This window comes from Solea solea, chromosome 1 (genome assembly GCF_958295425.1).
Source record: "Solea solea chromosome 1, fSolSol10.1, whole genome shotgun sequence".
Lineage (NCBI taxonomy): Eukaryota > Metazoa > Chordata > Actinopteri > Pleuronectiformes > Soleidae > Solea > Solea solea.
In genome coordinates, this window is record NC_081134.1 from 43,039,870 (window position 1) to 43,064,433 (window position 24,564).

Genomic DNA, 24,564 nt, shown 5'->3' on the forward strand with positions numbered 1-24,564 from the left:
CTATGGATTTTAAACCAGTGTTGTCTGGAACTAAGAGTCAGGAGGTCTAGAGGAAGACCAAAGAGAAGGTTTATGGATGTAGTGAAAGAGGACATGAAGTTAGTTGGTGTGAGAGAGGGGGATACAGAGAAAAGGGTTAGATGGAGGAGGTTGATTCGCTGTGGCGACCCCTGAAGGGAAAGGAAAAGAAGAAGTTGTCTGGAAATAAGAGTCGACTCTTTTGCGGTAAGACCCAGAATACATAAGGCTGCATTACTGAAATGTGCACTCTGTTAAAAAGTAATAATATAGTCTTATTAATAATAATAATAATAATAATAATAATAATAACAATAATAGCATCTAATGTGAGTATTTCAGTCACAGCAATCATGTGAACCTTCAATTTTAGAATTTTGAGACCCCTATTTTTTCTCTGATTTCTCAGGTTGGGACAAACCACTTTAATATAACCATAATCATGAAGCAGATATTTCATGTAATAACAATTGGGTGAGCATTATTACTGCACTGGAAACTAGAAAAAGTGACACATTATGAAATAAAAACTGACAAAAATAAAATATGTCGTCAGAGAAATAATAGTGGGAGAAAATTGCAATCGAATAGTATATCAACTATTAATAACGTGAGGTTTAGATATTTAATATGAGAGCACAATTGTGATCTAACTGTGCATTAAAGTGTCTCAGCAGCTTTTCTGTGCAGTATCATTACTCACACGGCAAGTGTTTACTCCTGCGGGCTAACTCCTGTCCCGTGTTATTACACAGCAGTATTTGGGGTGGCGCGCCTGTCGCCCGACTGTTCGCTGATCGGAGGCTTCAGCTCAGAGATGGCAAGAGAACCGTAGCTGACTGTGGGGCCTGTTAGGTTGGGTATCTCACCGACAACGGTAACGTTAGAGAGCCGCAGATACACACGGAGGAGGAGAGGAGCGGGACGACGGGAAAAGGTACAGCACCGCTTGTGTGGCTTAATCTACTAACGCTACTGGGTCCTTCCTCATAATGTTAAAAATAATTAATGTCAAGTCTGTTTTCACATGAAGTAAACTGTTTTGACTTGGTCTGTGATGGCGGACAATTAGCGCGACTGCTAAGTAGCTAGGTTAGTTAGCACGCCGGCTACCTGGCAGCACTTGGGTGATTGCTAAGTTTGTTACGTTAGCTTACTAAACTAGCTGTGTGTGATGTACTATTAAATATTAAATCATTCATTTGTATGTAAACAATTCGTTCTGGCTAGCTAGCTGGGTATAGCAATGGTATTTAGGACAGTCAACTAACGTCGAGGCTGACACTTAAACAACACTAAATAGGCTTTTCCTATTAGCTAGCTTGTTTATTAATGGCTCAGCTAACTGACCTCTGCTTTGGTTATATACTGCTGCTTCATGTCGTGAGTTGTCTGTATCTCTGAGATGCTGCACATTAGCGAACACAAGTTTACCAAACACTGGCAAGGATTTTAGACATTACTCTTAATCTGTTTATGTGCTAACGTTAGCATTTCAAGTTAGCAAGTGTGCGTTCACCATGCCAGTTTGTGTGTTTATGATCAATGTTTGCATTTAACATGTCAAGCCTAGGTTAGTTTATGGCCTACAATTAGTTTTAAAGTACAGTCTAGTCCTTTTGTTATATGATAAGATATTGTCATGACCGAATGTTGATGTTTAAAAGCATAACAAAACATGGGTCAGCTGAAGTTTTAGAGATGTGTGTTGTTTGTTTCTTTGGTCATGCACAACACCTGAGATTAGACACAGGTGAATACAGGCTTGTCACGGGGCAGGCACGTTGCTATTTGAAAGAGCATTGCCATAACAAAGCACCCATTATATAAATACTGTACAGATACACTGTAACATATACTCTATAAGAGTCCTGGACTGCCAAGGAGTGTCATATGGATACAATAAGGCCTGAATCAGAATATGGGTACCCACAAGTCTGTAGAGGTCCACATTCACGTTACTTGGTGTGATGTGAATGTCATCATCTGCTCATGTCTGCAGTGGTATCCGTAAACTCTTTGTGGATATACACGGGCACCCCTACATTTTGTGACTGTGCTGACGTACATGCTGACTGTGCATGTTCCTTGCACAGTCTTGCTTTGGCCTGAAAGAGGCCAAGAGGAAGATGGTAATCATGGATAGTTGCTTGAGGTTATGCAAGGAGGTCCGCTGGTACCCACGCATGTACAACTCCTTGTTCAAAGAATATAGGGACACACAAGATATCGCCATGTTCATAAGATATTGCCACTTTTAGTATAAATGGAATTGCAGCCATGTATGCTGAAGTGGAAATGTGTTTTCTCTTCCTCTTTTGTGTATATGCAAAGTGATACAGTTAAACAGGACTTCAGTCATTCTCATGGCTGGTGTCTGTTTTCTGAAAACTCCTGGCTATTGTAGTTTTAACCAGGATGCTAATTAGTGCATTAGTTTACACCCTGTTGTCATGTTGTGTATTTTAGTGTAAGACTGAGAAGTGGCTGCTTATAAAAACCTGTCACTAGCAGCAACTTTTGCTGGATGGCTCTTGAATATACTTGCTTGTACTCACACATAAACCTGTGAGCATGCGCGCACAGTGTTTTTAGTTTAAGAAAGCAGGCCTGTAATGCCATCATAAACAAAAGTTGTATTGGTTGTTTTTTTTAAAAAAACACCTGATTGTTGCTGATATAAATGAGGGCTATATGAAAGATGGTATTTGTTTTCTCTCTAAACTCCCTTTGCAGTGTGTTGCGTGGTAATTGGAAGTTCAACTGCTGTCTCATTATAGAGACTTACCCATGCAGTTATCAGAGATTTGCTGCAACCCTACGTGAACTAAATTAACTGATGGAAACCTTCTCCTGCTTCCTGTTGTTAGAACAGTTACCGAGACAATGACTTGTTTTCCCAGTTTTGTGGATGTGAAGTGTGAATTTGAAAGAGGAGTTCAATTCAGTTCATGTACTGTAAGTTAACACTCCCTGATGAATTGACTTCAACAAATGCGCTAAAGTGCAAGCTAACATAATACTGTGTGTTGTGTGTGCCTGTTTGTCTGTGAATTGGTGTGTATGGAAAATAGGGAAACCTTAGTCAGCCCTTATTATTAGTTTTGTATTAATGCTGTATTATATTGTTTTGTGTCTGACTTTGATGTGACACTTGCATAGCATTATACAATACTAAAATTATAAAGAAGTAAAAGTAAAGGAATCACAGATGACAAAATCTGGAAGAAACATCTCACTTAAATGTCAGTTATTAAAAACTTAATAAAGTTCTCATTATAGCACAGTCTTCCACCGAGGTGTATTGAGACATTTGTGATCAGTCTACTGCACGACTGTAGCATGCAGGCTAATAATCTAAGGGCTAGGCTTCATCCCCTTGAAGTGCCAGACTTTTGAATATTGAATGTCACGCGTGTTTTTCTTTCCATGCGTAATACAACAACTTGTGTCATTGATGTGTTTGCTCTTTCATACAGTTCAAATAAGTTTTGACAATGAATGTGTACATTTATACACTAATAATGCAATTGTTTCAAATATTTTGCTCAACTTCATAGTGTCATGTCACATATTAGAAATAATAACAATAATTAAATGATTACAAGAGGAATTTAGATTGTTTCTTATTGTATCTAGGGTTGTTGTGGTAAAGGGATTTCTGCTGTGGTAATTTTTAGGATCATAACTGTGCAGTTGTTATGGTTGCTTGTCATCCTCTGTGGTTGGCTTATTTCCTTATTTATTTTGCACTTCCCTATACTTCCAGTACCATAACCCCATCATGAACTTTCATTCCCTGCCATAGTGTTAGATTTGCTCATGCAGTAGATGTCTTATGTATATTTCTTGGAAGTGTATACTGCCTATCTAAGTAGGACAATAAAGACAACCTTCAACCTTTAACCTAGCTTTAACCTGACTGGTCTTAAGTTTTAGATTTGCTGACAAAGGCCTGTAAGACACACACACACACACCTACACACAGGAGATTTGTTCAGGTGGTGTGAGAGTATATTCACAACTGTAGAATATTAATTAATAATGAAAAAAGGATTGAAATGGTAAATTACTAGATTTTAGCAGCGAAGTACTCTTATATCTGTGGTTGTACTATACCAAGAACCTCCTACTGACAGTCATGAGGGGGATTCACAGTTATGGGGCTACTCAGAATCCCAGTTATCAAAGTATCAACATAGGCTGAGGAAGAGACACTGTTTCTCTGCGTTGTCTGTTGATGCACTGTCATTGTCCTCTGTCTGTGCTGTGACAAATTTATATGTTTATCACTTTAGATCCCTGCTTTACTTACACTGAGATATGACGAAAACTGAGAGCAGGCATCTCTCCCTCTCGCTCTCTCTCTCTCTGTTCTGCTGCAGCTGTGGCTATTGTCAGAAGCTGGCAACTCAGCTTCCACCTTCACAATGCCCTGTAGGAAGTGGAAGTAATGTCAATCACAAAGTCCTGATACTAGTAAAATTGAGTACTGTACTGTTTATGTAGGATGACAGGATTTTGGAATAGTTTTCTGTTTTTCTTGTAGACTGTACAGCAAAACTTTGAGCCCACTTGTCAAGGTCCCCCCCCACCCATTGAAGTTGTAAAACACACATTCAACACAAACATGAAGTACATTATCTAGCTTTCACATGAGTTCTAGTTGTTAGTAAGCAAATACACACCTACTCTACCAGAGCTAGCAATTTTTGTATAGGTAGGAGGAGAAATGGAGTAATGGAACCTTGAAATGCTAGTTTAAACAGTGTTTATCCAAGACAAATTGCTTTACTGCTGAACCAGTAAATTAATATAGCCCTTCATATTTTATTATTCATAACATTTTGACCTCAAGGCATTTGAAATTCTCCCTAAAGTAACATACACATACACACATATATTTATAAAGGGCTGTAAATAACGCTTATTTGGGTACCTTGCACAGCAGTTTGATCTGGTAGGGACGTGAACTGGCAACCCTCCCGTTACAAGCCAAGTTCCCTTTTTACTTGGCCATGACACTGTTTTATGGTGTTTGCTTGCTTTTAATGTCTGCACACCAGCATGTTGTTGTGTGACTTTGTTTCTCTTGCTGTGTCGACCAGAACAGCTGATCACATGCAGGCACAAATATTTAAATGATTATCAGGTTTTGGTCTGACAATTTTTGGTCTTGGAGACAATTTCTGCATTCTAATGTATACCATCTTTTGCAGGAAATAAGATATGACTCATGCTGTGAAAGTGGTTACATGTCTTAAAGTCCCTCATCCATTAAATTGTCACATCCAATTTCTTTAGATTGAATGAATGAATGACTTTATTGTCATTTCAGATTATTGGTTATTATTATCAGATTATTGGTTATCGTCACCGGACATTTTGGAGGAGGTCAATGAGGTTGCGCTTGTTTAGCCATCTGGTATGCGGTATCAGAAAGTTGCACAGGGTATGGGAATATCTATGTTTCTGGTGGGTTTCTTGCAATGTGCAATTAATTCAAATATTGTGAAAAAAAATCCTTACTTGCTGCCTTCATGACTTTGTTATAATCATCCTGGGACTCTTGATTAATGAGTTTGCTTCTAGCAAATTTACAGTTTTATGTTCTTGTCTCTGTTTCTGTACTTGAAAGCATGAGGCTCTTCATTAAATATTATGCATCAGAGTCTGCTGCTAGTCATTTTGAATACACTTTTATGGTCCAGGCTAATCTGTCAGATTAACATTAACAAAATTAATGTTTATATAAGTGATGTTGGTTTTCTCTAAGATTGTTTTTACAATCCTTTACAGGATATGATTTTATAGCTTTGTGCATGCTTAAACAAAATGCAACGGTCCTTTGCGGGTTGGATAATCAACACAGAACATGGAGGGAGATAATGTTATTACTGGGTCATTCCTGAGTTCTTAGAAAAAGGTGCTAGCAATCTAATGCTATCTATGGCTACCTTGGTTGGAGTGGTCACAAGTAGACTTGCTGCTTAATGAATCATCAGCACTATCCCTGTCTTCTTAATAAGCAGCTTAAAAGCTGCCTTCTCTAACTCTGGGTCAATGGTGATCAACTAGCCTGTGTGCCAATTTGTTGCTCTGACCAGGTAATCATACCCAAAGTGTTTGGTCCAAATTGAATACTTGAATCAGCACAGAATCAGGACAACAATCGGTCGTTTATTGAATTGCTTATTGACAATCGATGTCAAAACAAATTCAGCTTGTTTTGTTGATTTTCTCTTGGTCTGCAGATCACATTAACATTTAGTTTATAACGGCCAATTAAAATGCCAAGTCGTTTTGTAACATTCGTTTTTAATATTTTAACCAAAGGATGTTTCAGTTGTTCGTCCACAGTTAATTATCAACTGATAAACACCTATTATAGTTTACTAGGCTGTGTCAGAGGTAGTCATTGCTCCTTGAGAGCTTTAAATGCCTCATTGGCATTCCTGGCTTGTTTTCCGTGAAGCACCTCTCAAAGCAAATAAACGTTTCACATCATGTCCCCTTTATTTCTCTGTTTTGACAAATATGTCGCATGTAATTTGTGACACACACATAATAACCAGTGGCCAATTCGCAGCAGTGCTGTGCTGAGCCTTGTCATGAAGTAGCACTTTTTTTGTTTCAGAGGAACCATGGGACACGGAGTAGACTGAACCAGAAGGTCTAGCAACAAACACCAATTGTGAGTTTGGATTATTTTTCCCCCAGTTTTATGTTCATGTGTGATTAAAATATGCAGAAATTTAAAGTTCTGCCTTTCTGCTGTGTGCCATGAGAGTATGAGTACTCACTTGTGGTACTTGTCAATACTGAGTACTTAATAATAAACCAATATGAAAGCATATGTAATGTAGATTAAAAATAATTTAGTAATCACCCTCAATGCTTGTCATTGTTTATGGACTTATTATTTTTATTGATTGCTTTATTTGTGCCATTTTGATTGCACAGCATTTTAATCATTTGCTATTTTTAGTGTGCTTTGTAAAAAAAACAAAAAACAAAAAAAACAGTCTTAACTTGCTTTGTATTTGTGTATGTTTTATTAAGGTTTCCCACTGTGGTGTATGACATGGCCACGGCCTCATCCAGAGCAGAGTCTAGCCATAATCACAGAGGAACATCACAGCTTCATGCCATTGGTGAGTCCAAACACAGCAGGGCTGTAATGTGTGGGAGCCACAGTGTGACCACAGCGTCTAGATCCCATTATTCGCCCGGAGAGCTCACGCTGCTCAATTCATTTCAGAACAATGATTGTCATATGCACATAAAAGAAACAAGTTCCCTGTACAATGAAATTCTTTCTTCGCCTTCCACTGTGAAAGCTGTTTAATGCTGTATCCTTCAATATGTCAGCAAGAAAGCCTGTTTAAAATTGATTATTAATACATCATATTTAATGTGAATTTATGAAACAAAGCTTTATAGAGAAAATTCCAAAAATTTAAAGTAAAGATTTCAACTTGCCCCTTGTTCTACTAGTTTCCTGTGCCAAAATCAAGAGGAAGAAAAGCCTCTTTGGGGCTGCCATTTATGTGGAGGTGACAGCGGAGGGAGAGTCGCGCCGTACAGCGAAGTCTCACAGCTCCTCCAGTCCTAAATGGGATGAGAGGCTCACTCTGTAAGAAGCAATTTTTGTCTCTGTGTGTGTTTGTGCATGCTTTCAGATATAAGTGAATGGAACTGTATGTGTGAATACACATGTTCAAATCAACTAAACTGGACCGTATACAGACTTTATAAAGTTTGTGTAATGAGTGACTGAGCCCATGTGTGATTAGAGCTCCTCCTTGGAGTATGTTGATGAATTTACCATTCTCCCTACTCCTGAACCAAATGTGGCATAGTACTGTGTAAAAAAAAATAGACATAATACACACAAAAGTATTGCACATCTGAGTGGACACCAGTGTGATTGACGGCTATTGTCATCCAATAGAGTTAGAGAATAGAGTCCAAGAGTTTTGCACAGTACTATGTTCCCAGTTGTAAACAGAAATAGAAAATCTGACTTGGAAAATGGATCTGGCATATTTCTTTACCCTAATGCCTTTGCTTTATTCTCGTGTGCAAAAATCACGTTATCTCCTGCCATCCCCAGTCTTTTTTTTTAAATTTTAATATTAAGATGGATAAAATGGTAGACATATCACAGATCTGTCTTTTCATTCTTTCCTAAATAGAATGTTCGGGGGAAAATCTCTTCACATCTGAAATGGCCTGGTCTTGTGTAAAATGCTGTTGACAGAAAATGGAACAAAAGTTCTTTCTCTTTTTTTTAGTGGGGGTTTCATTTAGATAATGATCTGTATATTTTATGTAACAGACAAAAAAGCCTTGGAAACGAGTCTTTAAAGCAGTAATTCTTTTGAAATTCCACATAAAATGACTGAAAACCCTTGGATGGCTCATCTGATAATTATTAGAACAAGGGAAAATGCTGTACAACAACACACAGAGCTCTTTGTATCATTTGAGACACTAGTGGAGCCTGCAGCCTGAGCATAGCAGGCATTTACTGCTCTCTGACTTTCAGATGACTCTGCCAAATGCCAGCAATTTGATTGTAAATGCTAATTGTCCTGATTGGGTGATTATCACTGACAAGAGACCGCTGCTGCTTGTGGTCTTATGTTTGCAATGTCACTCTGTCATTAGATGGGTCCTGCACATGGAATGAAGGCTGTAATCAGCCATGAATACAAGGATTTAACAGTTTGCTTGTTTTGTGTTCATTTTGTATGAGAAAAGCAAACACAGGGAAGCAGCCGTATGTGAGCTGAGGCCATCAGGCACTCCTGCAGCAAGGCCAAGTTACCCTTTACACTTGTCCATTTTTATTTTAGTAGAAGCAGTTTGGGTGTGTGTGTGTGTTATTTTCATAATTAATATGTCAAATTTTGGGTGTATAAAATGTCAGTAAATGTGGAGAAATGTCGATCAGTGTTTCACATACTTCCATATCATGATGTGAAGTGTCTTGTTTTGTCCACAAACCAAAATGATTCAGTTTTAATGATTTCTTTCCTAAATGGAGCAAAGAGACCAGAAAATATTCCAATTTACTTAGCTGAAAAATCGTTTCGATCAGTCGTTTTTGATCGGGACACCCCTAGTCATCAGGTTTCTCATACCCTGTAGCAGGAGGAGTGTGCAAAGCAAAGTAATGCTTAAACTACCAGGGGTTATGCTGAATTAACACTGACTGATGACGCAGTCAGCATCTTAGCAAGACAGGCACTGAGATTCAGTCAGAACTATAGCTATAAAAAAAAGATGACTGTGTGAGGAAAAAACTGTTGATTCTTCAATTTTACACATGGTCAGTTCCTCAATTTGTTTAACCTCGTCCTTCTCTTTTTAATGGGGAAAAGCATGTAAAGCAGATATGTAAATGATGAGCTGAAGTCTCTTTGTGCGTGTTACTCTAACCAAATGTATTTAAATATCTTTATTTTTGGCCCATAAATCATAAAGGAACATCTGCGCTCACTGAATCCGCTGCTGTGTGTTTCTTTTGTGTGTGTCTGATTATCTAGGAGTGTAACACCACACACACAGGTGGATTTCAAGGTATGGAGTCACCACACCCTGAAAGCAGACGCTCTGCTGGGCAAAGCCACACTGGACCTAATGCAAGCACTGGAGCAGCATGAAAGAAAATGTAAGATTAAGCTTCATCAAACAGTCAGTGTTGTAATAAAAGGTTGTGTTACTAGAATATCACACAATAGCAACTTCATTCATAATACCAGGAAGAGCTTAAAAAAGTTTTGTATTGTTTTGACTTTTTACCAACACAGAACTGGCTTTTATTGGAGCCCTAAAATGCTATTTTTGGAAAACTGGTTCTAGAGTGAAAAAAATTCCAACTGCCACCCTTGCATTTTTGTGTTTGGTCTATTTGCTTTAAGATAATAAAAAAAAAATGGCATGGGTAATTTTGTCTGTTGTATACATTGTAATGTATACTTGTTTAAATAAAACTTTATTTAAAAAAACAAAACACAAAACCTATAGACAGCACAAGCTTTATGTGTGTGCTCCACGTCTTCTACGTGTTTGGTTTATTTCAGTTTATATTTGGTTTAACATTAAACTAAAATTGATTTAACTGATATCCTGATTTCAATCTATTACAATTCCTCTTATTCTCACATCCCTGCTTTGGCTCTGCAGTGGAGAATGTGAAGGAGGTGCTGAAGCTGAGCGTGGAGCAGAAGGGAGTACCGGTGAACATGGGGGAGCTGACCGTCTACCTTGATGGGCTAACGGTCACTGACGAAGAGGACACGGCTCAGCTTACCAACGGCAATGCTGCAAATGGCACCAGTGAGCTCAGTATTTATTCTGTATTCAGTATTTATTAAGTCCTGTTGGCACAGTTTGGTTCACTTTGGCGTTACTTGTTATGTTATGCAGTTATTTTGTACTGTCTCACTTTTTGGGAGCCTTCTGTTTGGGGTACCTAACATAGTGGTCCATCACTTTAACACTTCTTATTTTTATGTTCTGCTAAATTACACTCGGTGGAGAGAGACACAAACAAAAATATTGATATAGAACCAAATACTTGTAAACTGTTAATCACCTAAATCTACTTGTTTAGCAAATTGCACAGTGTATGTGTAAGCTGACATAATTTTCTCTTCTTTCCAGAAGTCCAGCAGAATGGTGATGCCATTCATGAAAATGGAGAGTCATCACCTGCTTCATCAAGGGCTGCCAACAGGTAAACAGACTAAATGAACAAACCATTTTGGTACATTTATATTGCTGAGGTAGAGGACTGTCTTAAGGAATGCTATCCTGTTCCAAAGAGATGGATGTTAACACAGTTTCCCCATATTTTGAAATTTAAACATTCAAAAGGCCGACTTTATACTGCTACCCACACTGCCCATGTTGACTTTGCTTTAGTGCATTTATAAACCGAGGTTGATGTTGTCTCTTGGATATTTCTCAATCCAGTTTTACCACTGTTAAGCACAAAGTTCTACTCACTGCCCCACTGGTGCCTGTTTTCATTATCAGTCACACTGTAAAAGTGCCTTTCAATTAGGCTAAGGGGATTTTTTATTGGAAAACCACAAAGGAAATACGTCTGCTCCTTATCCCAGATGGGAGCTTGGTTGGGGTGGGGGTGGGATTAGGAGGTGTGTTGCTGCCTGGCTCCTCTCTGCATTGCAGTTGTTGAAAGAGCTGCAAGGTACAAGCAGTGTTATATTTAAAACTTAGAAGAGTTTCCTCTTTGCAGGGGTTGCCCAAGTGTTCCGAGGATTCAGCCAGAATACAAAGTTAGCCAGCTGAGGAATATCTGTGGTGGAGAGGCAGAATTTCAAATCAAATGTGTTGTGATGAAACTGTACACATCAGAGGTTTTGTTAGTCCCTGTACATGTTTAATATCTAAAATTAAATAATGTTAAAGCATTTAAAAACATAAAAAAGAACAGGATAAAACATAAATGAGAATTAGAAAACCAATATTATCAATTTTTTCACTTAAAAGTAATAAGTAAATCCAAAGTGTTACATATGTTGAACAGAGATCTGAACGAAGTTGCTAAAAAGGCTAAAACAAAACCATTACAACAAATAATGGCCAATGTTACGATGCATTTGTATTTTCTTTTCATGGTGCACAAAACATATTACCACTAAAACAATCCAAGGTGTCGCAAACCCTGCATTAGGCTACTCAAACCAAAAGGTTCCTGAACATTTGGTTTCAGCTGTTTCTCTCTCCACAACATTAAATATTCATGACTAAATGAGCAGTAGCCATAGTTCAATATTTGAAGCAGAAAAACATTTTAAGATCTTATCCTAAGATCTGCTCTGTCTGGACTGTGTGGCTATGTTTTGGTCAGATATGACTGATAGTGGGGAAATTACCCTCACTTTGTCTTTGTAAAACACAGCAGTCTGACATCACCCAAGACCCACAATTATTGTCCAATTAAAAATATATTTTTAAGTTGTATACATTTGTGCATGAGAATAAACCGACGTACAGGATATTCTGATTGCCTTTACAAAACAGGGAGTTGCCCCACCAGCCCCTGCTTTTGTTTTCAATGTTCAGTGTTACATTACTGTTTGTGTTCCTGCTTTAGCCCCTGCTCTTTCTGAGTAATGTGACTTAGCAGCATTTAAAGGGAATCTAAATAGTTGGCACTTTAACCAGAAGCGGATGCTTGAGGAGCTCTCTGACCTTCTTCTCTCCACTCTCTTTTTTTCCTCTTAAACTTGTCCTTCGTGATCTTGTGTAACATGCCTCTGTATGATCTTGTTGAACAAGTCTTTGTCTCTTGTGTGTTCTTTTCATCACTTTTTACCTGCCCTCTGTATTTTTACCTTTCTTTTCTTACTCTAATCTAATATTCGCTGGTTTTCACCTGAAAAAAGTGTTGGTTTTTTTATATGTTTTTTCTCCACTTTAATCACCCTAGGATTGTAGTTTATACCATAATCCCCGCCCCTTCCATGTTCACAGATGGGACATAGACCAAACAAAACACATTTATCAATTAATTTTTCCCAAGCCTGCTTCCTATCCTATGTTGAGTTCATATGAACCTGATGTATGTTCACATGGTTTTACTTATTTGATGCCTTGAAGATAGGTTGACATGCCATGACTGGTCAGGTAGTTACAGTATATTTGTTCATCTCCCCTCTGGGCAGAAATGCATATATCCCGTGGGAAAGAGCAGATGTAAATTTTGTTTTTGTGGTAAATGTGCTAAGTTTTCGTTCATTACAAGTTATTTTTTTAACATGCCAACACACCTATGTATGCTGTGATTGTGTGATTTTGCTGCTCTTTTCCCCTTAAGGGACAGAAAAGGCCTCAGTCTATATTGACAGAACATCAGTAATGGTGTTTCACCTCTGAACACAGTGATTATGACCGATGTCACCAGCTCAAAATGGAAGTGGCCGAATCTGGGATATCATTTAATACATTGGGAGGAAGTGGAGATGTGTCATTTATCTTTATATAGACAGTGATATGGGCATCTGTGTGTGACTGACTGGACTCGATCATCCCACCACCCTATAATGACCTGTTCTTATTGTACAAAAGAGTTTGAATAGGCCATGTGTTTTATCTGCAACAGCACACATTTAGCTCTCTCAGTGAACCCGGTGAGCCAAATTCACAACACGCCTTCTGTGTTCCAGCAAAAAACCTAAATTGCTGTAGAATGGGTTACTCAACAAATGATTGTGTTTTTTTTCTCCCTAAAGCACAGTGAATGGTACAGACTTGGGCCCAAGGTCAGATTCCTGTTCAGCCTCCAATGGTATAGATGGTCAGGTGCCTTCCAGCTCCTGCAGCCCTGCCCTCGATCATGTCGTCAACGGAGACACCACACCCAACTCCACCCCAGTCCACCAAACCTCCGACAGTGACACAGAGAGTAGGAAAGGTGAGTTTGCATTTTCAAAAAGTGGGAATTATAGTATCATAAAATGATTTAAACAAACCCTTTTTTTCATAAACCTTTGAATGGTTTTGCTTGTCGACTAAGACAACAACGACGCCGCAAAAAAAAAGGCACTTGTACATCACACTTATGACTAGTATATATATATATTATTTATTTTTCTTTTTTTCTATGGCCGAGTCCGATCAGCAGCCAATTTTTTGGGCCCATATATTTAGCCAATTTTCTTTTTTGCCTCCATCTGATAAAATATAACTGTTTAGTGGTAACAAAAAAATTGCTGAACTCATACATACATGAAACAGGTAATCAAAAAACTATAACAAGTAAAATAAAATAAAGTTTTCGTGACTTAGCAGCATTTATCAAGTTTCTGAGAGCATAAATGCATAGTTTGTAATCACTTGCCGATTGATATATAGTAATTTGTCAGTGCTGATTAATAAAGAATGGCAAATAACAGCTTGATTAATCGGTCTACCTCTAGTATATAGAGAGTTATACATCATGTGCATATTTTCAGCCTAAATTACTGTGTAGCCTGGACAGGGTTCTTCGTGCCTCACTTAGTCACCACACAGAACAGCAGAGGAGAAAAGCAGATTAATTTTCATTAAGCGGGGCCTGTAATCCCTGCTGCTGTCAGCGCCTCTGTGGAAAACTCCCTGAAGAGATAGACTGAGAGAAATAATACGGCAGAGTGCAGTATGCTGAGGAGGGCATAGCTCACTGAAAACACTGAGCTGAGGTTGGCTAAAGAATATAAATTTCTTACTTGTGTGTGTCTCAGAGGATGAGGTTTTATGGTATTTTGTCATGATTGAATTCAATATTCATGTGAGGCATCTATGTGGTGCTCAAAGGCCACATGGAGAGTATAGAGTTCCATTGGCTGATGATTGGTGCAGAATCAGGACATGGTGTGCAGTGTTTTGAAACATATCATATGTCGACGGCTATATTAACTTTGACAGGAATGCATGCTGTCTCTGTCAGATTAATTTGTCCTTGTGAAGAGCCGTAGAGTACGAGATTAATGGGCACTTGTTGGGCGGTCAACCATGTAAGGGTTAAATTTAGCAACATTAATTGGTGATTTTGCATGTTGCAGCTGAATATCCCTCATGTCAACCTTCCCTTTAGTGTGATGGAGCCTTCAGTTAGCATCAAAACTCAAAAGATGTTTAGTTTGTCCATTGTGGTCTAATATAAAACATGACCTGGCTCCTGATTGTAGTATAAAAGGACCATTCTGAGGCAAAGGAAAACAACACTTTATACAATGATGTAATTGTACACATAAGAAATTAAGCTTAAATATTTTATTTTCAATTTCTCCCACATAAAGATAATTTCACCAAAAGTTTACACAGTGGACCTTTTCAAAGGCAGAGGCAGTTTATTTTAATTCTGCAGCTAATGATTGCTTTGCCCTTGTTTTGTCCACACACCAAAATCATTTACTTTAAATGATTTATTTATGTTGTGGAGCAAAGAAACCAGAGATTATTCACATTTAAGAAACTGAAAAATCAGAAGATTACGCAAATTGGACCCTCTAAAGTGTTTGTCTCTTTATGTGGCCCTGTGATGGACTGGCGATCTGTCCAGGGAGTACCCCACCTTTCGCCCTATGTCAGCTGACATTGGCACCAGCGCCCCCTGCTACCCTCATGTGGAGGATAAAACGGTAGAAAATGAGTATTTCATCCCTAGTTTATTCACTGCTTTTAAACAGCTTTTTTGTGTTTTTTTTCTCTGACTTTCCTGCAGTCAACGGGGAGTCATGCGATGTTTCTCTCGGGCCATCAACTTCTACAACAGGTGATGTGCTGTCCGCTGCAGATGACCATGAGGACTGCAGTCAAGATGCTGCCCTGCCCGACACTGTCACATCACCAAATAGCACATCTCAACCCCCGCCACCCTCCACACAGGCTCCAGCCTCTTCTTCTGCTGCTAAACCTCCTGATGCCTCTGCCTCTGCCTCTGCTGCTGCTGCTTCCTCCACACCCACCACCTCAGCCCAGGGGGCTACCACCATCACAACCACCTCATCATCGTCCTCTTCCTCCCCAGCACTGGGAGAAGCGACTGCTTCAGGTGCTGGTGGTGGCAGCAGTAGTAGCAGTGCAACTGCTACTCCAGATGGGGCCAAGCCCAGGCAGCAGGCCCCTAATGCTGGTTCCTCAGATCCTCTACCACCAGGGTAAAGACAACCATCAGCTGCTCACTTTCTGCTTTCCCTATTCAATATTAATGTTTTTATCCCAAACACAATGTTACATTATACAGTTATACTGTATATACAGATTACATGCTAACAAAATATTTTGTTTATCAAACAAATCTAAATACACATACAGTAAGTAGACATCTAGATTACAGTAAATGTCAAACTTGCACTGTTTTTTTTTTACCCTTTTGTCCTTATTTAAAATTGTTTTTAATCATTGTGTCTCTTAGTTGGGAGCAGAGGAAAGACCCGCATGGAAGAACGTACTATGTAGACCACAACACCAGGACTACAACCTGGGAGAGACCACAGCCACTACCACCAGGGTAAGTATTTCGTGACTTGCCCAGTACTCATGTTGACATTGTGAAACCGGAAGTTCACAATAATTATCTGCAACCTTGCCCCTGTTGGACTAAACCAGCGGGTGTCCACTCATATGAGCTGTGATTTATTGAATATTCTTTTTATAAAAGGGAACATAATTTACAAAATGTACATAATGTGCTGTTGAAGAAGACCTACAATTAGCAATGGAGACGATGAGCTCCACAGGGAAATGTTACCGCTATAAATCAAATGACAAGTAGATTAATTTACCCATAGACTCCCATTCAAACGGGCTTATTTTTGAAACCAGCAGAGTCACCTGTGGTGGCTATTCAATAAAATGTTACTTCCACATTGGTGTCCTTGACTTTTTACGTAAGGTCTCTGTCCTCTAATATAAATCATTTAATTTTTAGGTTCATATATCTGCATAGCATTTCTAGCAAAAATATGCAATTAAAATGTTGGTATTATCTGTCGCCTATTCAAATATTCTAAATATTCTAGTGTTAAAGCTAGTGAAAGTAATGCAGGGTTCACAGTGTGTAGAGCAAACATGAGCAGTTAATGAGATGTATTCGAGGAACCTGGGAAATTGAATCACTTCTGTGGGAGCTACAGTGTGTTGAGCTTAGATGAGCAGTTTCAAAATGCATTCAAGACATCACCTATATTTTTTAACCATACCAGGGTTTATTCTAAAATGGGTAACAGGGACACTATGCCCTCTTACTTTTGTCATGCACCTTCTTACCAAAAAGCAGATTCAGCATTGTCATTCTCTCGCACTCTCTCCAACCACAAAGTCTGAGAATGAGAATCTTTCTTGTCCTCTGGTCTCTTTCTGTATCAGGGGGTAAAGATTTACAGTGTTTTGTCTGTTTTATATGTTATAAGTAGCAGATGCAGATGTGAAAATGATAATTTTCACATTCATGTGAACATTGGGTGGTCTATGATGCCCTGAGAATCTGCTCTCACTCACTCAAACTTTTTTGTTTGTATTAATATTTTGAGTCTAATTAGTTTATCATAAATTAGATAAAACGAGCAAAAAGCAGTTAAGTTACATTGTTTTTTTTAATAGTTATATTTTGCAAATGAAAAAATGGCATCCATTTGAAAGTAGTTCTCATGGATTGTTTTAATTAATTAATTTAATAGATTTTGAACTGAGTAACCTGTAATTTAGTGTCTGGTTGGATTAACAATAAAACCTTTGTTAAACCTGTGTAAAGTCTACCTTTGGGATTAGCCACCTGCTCACAAGCCTGCACTTGTGTTTTTTTTTTTTTTTTTTGTTCCAACAATCTCCTTCTCTGTGCCAGTTGGGAACGTCGAGTGGACGACCGGGGGAGGATCTATTATGTTGACCACAACACCCGCACCACCACGTGGCAACGTCCCACTATGGAGTCAGTCCGCAACTTTGAGCAGTGGCAGAGCCAACGCAGCCAACTGCAGGGAGCTATGCACCAGTTTAACCAGAGATACCTCTACTCTGTAAGATAAACCCCACTGCCCTCTGTCTTTTTCCCTTATTCATTTACTCTTTTTTTTTTCTTTCTTTCATATTTACATCTGTTTTAAAGGTCTGGTATCTTATTCATTACCATTACACAAGTCCAATAGCAATCTGCAAACCTCAGTCCTTTCTCTAAAATCTGTGCGTTAATGAGTCACCTGACCAATCGATCTTACCAGTCATTAGCTTTTCTGTTATCAGAGTAAGTGTTCTTTTGGTTTGACCAGTTTGCAGTACTTAACCCAGTACAAAAGAAGGTGGATATATGTGGCTTTGATTGAAGCCTCTTTTAAAAAGATAGTTTCTTTAGTTTCTGTAGATCTGGGATGCCACTTAGGCCAGTAATGCGTTTTCCTAGATGGGCTTTCTGTAATGGCTTAGATTTTAGATGTATCATCAGTCCAGACACAAAGATCTTCCGCTCTTGTCTAGAACTTCAAACGTTTTTTTTTTTTTTTTTTTTACAAGCATTGCATTTTTGCACATCAAACCCTGTAATGCCATTACATATATTAATTCACTAAATCGAAAAACAGGTTATTGTGATCTTACCATGATAGGTGTAGAAATCAGCTGACCAGTTTGTGTTGTTTACAAAAATCCAGATCTGTCACTTTAAATGAGTAGTTCAAACAAACAAGCACACTTCAATCCTTTCAACACCTATCCTTGAGTGATCCGATCACAAGTGGACGGCATTAAATACAGATGCATTGACTTTCATATGTGATCTTGGATGTTTTGTTTTAGTAGTCTCAACAGAAAATGCACTTCATATATTGATTTATTTGTGGCTACTATCACAAGATCACTATTTTCCAGTAACATGACATTTCAACATGATTTTCTTAAAATCCTGTAAAATCATAAACTAATTTCATAGTAGGGCAATGATTCTGTCCTTCCTTTGTGACGTCAATGTCTATATCTGATTCAGGCTAATAAACAGACCCACACATTGACATTGACAATGGAGGGAGATATCTGTATCTGTATCTGTATCTGTATTGGTCTGATCTTAAGGGGTCACAGGAGATGAATTCAGTATAATTTTATTTTCAGGTGTGAACTGATGAACCTTAAGGTGTCCACTTGTAATCACATCTCACAGGTTCACAGGTCTTGACAGGGCCGTATTTCTTTTTCTGATTTGCAGCCCCACTCACTCACTTCTCTGTCTAGGATCAAGCTTAACTCCTCCAAACCAAATTGAGAACTTTGCCCTGTCGGGACCTAAATATTCATAGCCCAGCCTCTGCCGCAATCTCTTTATCTTTCTAAGGGTCCCTCTCCCACATCTTTGATCCGAGCAGTGATGTCATTGTCACTGATGATTGGCTTATACCACACAAACCAAAAGACAAGCAGATGGAAGCACTGAGCAGTAACCGGTCACAGAGGCCTTTTTGCCAGTACAACAGAACCCATTTCTTAATTTAATTTTCCTGTTTCCTGAAATATACATTTTTTTTTTTTTTTAACTGCTACTGTAAATTTGCTTCTTCACATGTTTTTTTTTAAATGGATATGTATGTATCCATTCCTCGTTTGCAGGCATCCATGATGTCTGCTGAGAATGATCCTCTTGGCCCACTACCTCCTGGTTGGGGTAAGTTCACATTCTGTCTTTTTCAATCCTGCTCACATTTTTCACTTTGTTTCGTCTAAGTAAGAAAGGTTCACAAGAGGATTGTTAGAATAGAATACAATGTCTTTATGCCAAACTGTGTTCATACTAGCGTTGGTTGGGTGTTGCGTGTTTTTAAAACAACTCAGCACTGGTGATAATCTGACATGTCTCGACACAAAGTGTGTCCCAGTGTCTGTTCTGTGTATTAAAATACAGGTTTCTGTCTGTGTTTTTATCTTAAGAGAGACGTGTGGACTCCAATGACCGAGTGTACTTTGTCAACCACAACACCAAGACAACCCAGTGGGAAGACCCTCGAACCCAAGGGTGAGTGAACGCAGTAAAAACAAAATGAAAACTGTGTTGTTCACACATTTTCTCACTGCGGTTGATAGAGAGCACCTGAAAGACATACAGTCCAAAATGTTCTTGATATGTTTTATTTCGTAAATGGTGGTAGTAAGAAATCTGATGGAATCTAACAGGAGTAAAGAAGATGTAATGAGGATCATTTGAGAGTGAAAATATTCTCTCGTGCCCTAAACTGTCAAAATAGAATGTTAAAAGTCAAGATGCACAAACTAGAATGAACCAGTTCTGGGATGTCCTCACTATAATTGTATATTATGTGTGCACTGTGGCTTAGCTGAAGTTATCTGTCTGCACCTTCTTATACAGTAGATAAGTCTCATTGGCAGTCTTTTTAATTTTATGAAGTTGTTGATTAAAATATTTATGAAGTTCACTAAATGGGTGACTGAGAGTAGGCAACATCAATGTTTTTATCCTGGTTTCAGTGAAGCTGTGATATGCATTAACGTTTAATCTACAAGAACAAGATGTGCAGATCCTTGCTGGAACTCTAATCAAGGCTACAGATTATTTTGCACAGTCAGATTAAAGAAAAAATCTTTCAAATCTTCACTGAGCAGCATTTTGCTTGTGCTAAAAGTTACACAGCCTGAATCAGTAGCATTCTTTTTATTGCATCATATTATTATTGTGACCATCAGGGAACTCAGTATCCTAACGTCATTCAGCCAAGATATATAATCTGTGATTGAATTACTTAAGAGGTTTGTTTTTAGATCATGAGTAATGGGGAAAACCTCAAGGTAAATGTCAAAGTTTTTTTCAGTTCTTTTTCACTTTCAAGAATCCGTTGACATGACGTTATTTTATTTACCTTGAAAGTAATGCTGAACAGACCCAAACACAGTTGTTGACGCTGCTCAACTACTTCATTAGGTCCACCTGTTCAACTGCTTGTTAACCCAAATCACAGAGAAACAATGCATTAAGACATGTAGACGCATAGTCAAAACTACCTGCTAAAGTTTCAACCAAGCATCAAATTTGGAGAAGAAAGGTGATTTAAGTGACTTTGAATGTGACATGTTTGTTTGTGGGCTGGTCCGAGTATTTAAAAAATACAAACAAACAAAAAACTCATGTGCAACCATGCCAAAAAAGAGAGAGAATATATCCGAAAAGCAGCAGTAACCCAAATAAACACTTGTTAAAACCAAGGTACGCAGAAGACTAAATAGACTAACTCAAACCATGAAGCAGATGGGCTACATCAACAGAAGACCACACCAGGTGTCACTCTTACTACTTAATTAGGTACTCTGTGTACCATTAAAGTCAATTCTAGGGTCAAAAGTCACAGCTGTTGTTATATTTTATGTGACCCTGCTACAACTGACAAGGATCAGCTGAGGTGAACTATGACTCGTTCCATCATGTATCCTCATACGCCATGACAGTGATCCTGCATACACAATGCCACCACTGTGGAACCAGTTTAACAGTATGGAAAGCAGCCAATTTTAATTTGCTTAAGAGTACACATGTTCTTTTCCTTCTATAATGAGTCAAATCTCTACTGTGGAGTGTTGTGTGTTCATGGACTTATTTTCTATATGAAACATTTAGTAGTCCATGTATATGATGGGCATATACAGTTCTGTGTGGGTCTGTTTTAATATCTCAGTCAGGACTTTTGAGAGGTAAGACTTCCATTTCCCCCCCAGTTGAACACATTTTCGTCTGTGTCTTTGTAGGCTACAGAATGAGGACCCTCTGCCTGAAGGGTGGGAGATCCGATACACAAGGGAAGGTGTGCGCTACTTTGTGGATCACAACACTCGAACCACCACTTTCAGTGACCCGCGCACTGGAAAATCCTCTGTGTAAGACCCCATTGTAAAATTAATTGTCTTGGCCATGTGTTCCACATTAACGTGCATGATACCTGAAGCCATGACGGAGGCTTATTTGATCAATAGCCTAAAGAGCTGCCTTGTGTGTAAAACATGTTTAGTGGGAACAGATGAAGTTGGTGCTTTCATTCAGCCGATGTGCATTTAGTTCAATTTCAGCACAGAAGATTGTATGTTAAGTGGTGTTTAATGCTCTGGGAAATCATTACATCTTCTCAGAAAAAGTGGAGAGTTTGCTCAATGTACACTTCATTGAAACATACCAGAGCATGTTCCATATGCACCACATTTTTCCCATTATATGATAAAAAAAACAAAAAAAATTTCACCAGAGCATATGTCAGCTTGTACCCTATATATTTAAACATTGAATCCTTTTTTTTTCCAGCACCAAAGGCCCCCAGATTGCTTATGAGCGCAGCTTTCGATGGAAGCTAGCCCATTTTCGCTACTTGTGCCAGGTATGTTGTTTCTCTGCACAAATCATTCTGTTTCTTGATGTCACGCTTTTAAATTCTAATTTTGTCGATACTGTACATTAATATACATCACACCCCCATTATTATACAGTCCAATGCTCTCCCAAGTCATGTGAAGATCACCGTCTCCAGACAGACATTGTTCGAAGACTCTTTCCAGCAAGTAAGAGGATCATTTAATCACTTAGTTGTTGCAGTTTAACACGTATTAAGTGCAGTGACGCGTCACAGCCTACATGAATGGAACCATTGTGCCACTTGTTGATGTGTGTTCTCTGTTTATGTAGATTATGGCACTCAAGCCTTACGACTTGAGGAGGAGACTGTACGTCATCTTCAGAGGCGAGGAGGGTCTCGATTATGGCGGCTTGGCTAGGTACATGAGACAAATAAAAATGTTGTTGTTTCTTTTTTGTCCAAACTAGCATTTTGGAAGTATAATCTGATCATATGCACCTTCTCCCCGCCTCCTCTCTTGTTTTATCCTATTTTTAATCAATGCCTGAATCTCTGTCTCTCTGTCACATGCCTCACTTTTCAGAGAGTGGTTCTTCTTGTTGTCCCACGAAGTGTTGAACCCCATGTACTGTCTGTTTGAGTACGCTGGCAAGAGCAACTACTGTCTGCAGATCAACCCAGCCTCGGCCATCAACCCCGACCACCTTTCGTACTTTTGCTTCATAGGTCGCTTCATTGCAATGGCAAGTAGATGCACTGACCGCCTGACCATCCAAACAGAATAATTACAATGACCAGAAATTGTTGACATATGTCAAAGCAGAAGCATTTGTTAAAGCTGACATTTTACTCCTACTCTGCAGGACAGTAAACATCTGTTTGTGTTTTTATTTTCGCATTGTCCAGCGCAGCAAAACATAATTTTGGTCACATTTTTATGTCTGCAGGCACTTTTCCATGGAAAGTTCATTGACACAGGCTTTTCCCTGCCTTTCTACAAACGCATGCTGAACAAGAAGCTCATCCTCAAAGATCTTGAGTCTATTGACCCGGAGTTTTACAACTCGCTTATATGGATCAGGTAGGTTTTCCTGTAGCTTCAGTGTTTGTTTATAATTACTTCACTTGGTTTGGAAAATGAACATCTTTGAAGTCCACAAAGAAGTTGTAGCTTCAGTGATGACATGCAAATGCAATTTTATTTGTTTTGATGCGACTTAAGTCTAAGTGGAGCCTTTGATTAAAGGGTAAATGTGTGCATTTTTAATTAGATTATCCAGAGAGATCCCTGGTTCATGTTGAACCATTGTCATTGGGTGTACTCACACCTAACCTGTTTGAACACACTCTTTTATGGACATGCTTTTGGCCTGATGCATTTAGATTGATGTAAATTGTGATGAAACAATCATAGCTTAATCTGCTCAAAAGTTAAATCATTGTGAAGTCTCGGTAAAAAGATCTAAACTCTGTGTCATTCTCTTTGGCCTGGATCACGGAAACCAATCTGTTGCCAAAAATGACCATCTCTATATCACTAAGTAAGACATCCATGATCAAACACATTCAACAGGACAAAAAAAAGAAAGAGGAAACCACAAAAAGAGCAGCAGAGTTGGGATCCGTCCTCCACTGTCAGCAGACATACAGTCCTGTGTGGAATATAAAAACATGTCAGTTTTCTTTAAAGGAAAGCTTTAAAGAAAGAGTGTGACATGATTAAGTAAATAAAGTACAAAACATTTAATACTGAGCAAATATTTGGAGTAATGAAGTCAAATAGAGCCCAACCACAAAAACCTCCACCACAGAGATTTGGGATGTAGACAGACTACAAATGAGGCAGCTTACAAGTTCCAGTTACTTAGAAGAATAAAAGAAAAAGAGACTTGGTTCCCTGCAGATAAAACCTGATGCAGCCACAGTTCAGCCAAAGAAAGCAAGTTGAATCTTCAGAGCAGATGCATTACTCACACTGATAATTCTTTTTTGCACCAATGAGCTGTTCATCCTCCTATCATTCAGTGATAGTGACATGACCTCATATCTCCTCAGGGACAACAACATTGAAGAGTGTGGCCTAGAGATGTATTTCTCAGTGGACATGGAGATCCTGGGAAAGATCACCTCGCACGACCTCAAACCTGATGGCACTAATGTCCTCGTCACCGAGGAGAACAAGGAGGAATATATCAGGTTCAATCAAACTGCCCTTTCTGTCAGAAAATACATGTTGACTTTGAATATTATTCTTTGTAAATCTTGATTTATACTCTGATGCTCGACACTTTTAATGATTGTTGCTTGATGTGTTCACATAAAATATTTTCTGGCAGGTCGTCTCTATAGTAACCAGCCACTATCCTCCTACAACGAGTAATTGATTAATTATCTATCACTAAATTAATCTCCCAAATGTTTTGATAGTCGATCCATTGGTATCAATGTTTTTTTTCTAATAACAAATCCACCATTTTTAAGACATTTTTTTTAGCTTAATTTTAAGAATGTTAATTTGAAGGCTCACATATGAGCTGTGTAATTATTAAGAGAGATTATTAATAAGAGAGGCTCTGCTTATTTTATTGCATTTATTTTCTTCTTTTCTTATAGCACTAAGAGGCAAAGCTAAAAAAAAAACACTTTATTTTCTACTTGGCTTGACTCTTTTCATTTTATTAGGAAGTGCAGC

General features: G+C 38.5%; 1 protein-coding gene across 2 annotated transcripts in view; it reads left to right on the forward strand.

Moving 5' to 3' along the window:
- Positions 1-772: 772 nt before the first annotated feature.
- LOC131462444 (NEDD4-like E3 ubiquitin-protein ligase WWP1) overlaps positions 773-24,564 on the forward strand; it is a 28,498-nt gene continuing 4,706 nt past the window's right edge. Inside the window, exons 1-20 of one of the 2 annotated variants that reach the window (XM_058633687.1) lie at positions 773-955; positions 6,656-6,713; positions 7,083-7,172; positions 7,516-7,654; positions 9,573-9,697; positions 10,213-10,365; positions 10,693-10,765; positions 13,290-13,471; positions 15,263-15,698; positions 15,956-16,051; positions 17,384-17,558; positions 19,135-19,189; positions 19,453-19,537; positions 21,277-21,405; positions 21,824-21,896; positions 22,006-22,077; positions 22,202-22,290; positions 22,456-22,615; positions 22,820-22,953; positions 23,928-24,068. In XM_058633687.1, coding sequence (XP_058489670.1) covers positions 7,103-7,172; positions 7,516-7,654; positions 9,573-9,697; positions 10,213-10,365; positions 10,693-10,765; positions 13,290-13,471; positions 15,263-15,698; positions 15,956-16,051; positions 17,384-17,558; positions 19,135-19,189; positions 19,453-19,537; positions 21,277-21,405; positions 21,824-21,896; positions 22,006-22,077; positions 22,202-22,290; positions 22,456-22,615; positions 22,820-22,953; positions 23,928-24,068 — 2,387 coding nt within the window. In that variant the 5' untranslated portion in view covers positions 773-955; positions 6,656-6,713; positions 7,083-7,102. Of the gene's footprint in view, positions 956-6,655; positions 6,714-7,080; positions 7,173-7,515; positions 7,655-9,572; positions 9,698-10,212; positions 10,366-10,692; positions 10,766-13,289; positions 13,472-15,262; positions 15,699-15,955; positions 16,052-17,383; positions 17,559-19,134; positions 19,190-19,452; positions 19,538-21,276; positions 21,406-21,823; positions 21,897-22,005; positions 22,078-22,201; positions 22,291-22,455; positions 22,616-22,819; positions 22,954-23,927; positions 24,069-24,564 lie in introns of both variants that reach the window. The other variant, XM_058633693.1, reaches the window with a different exon arrangement.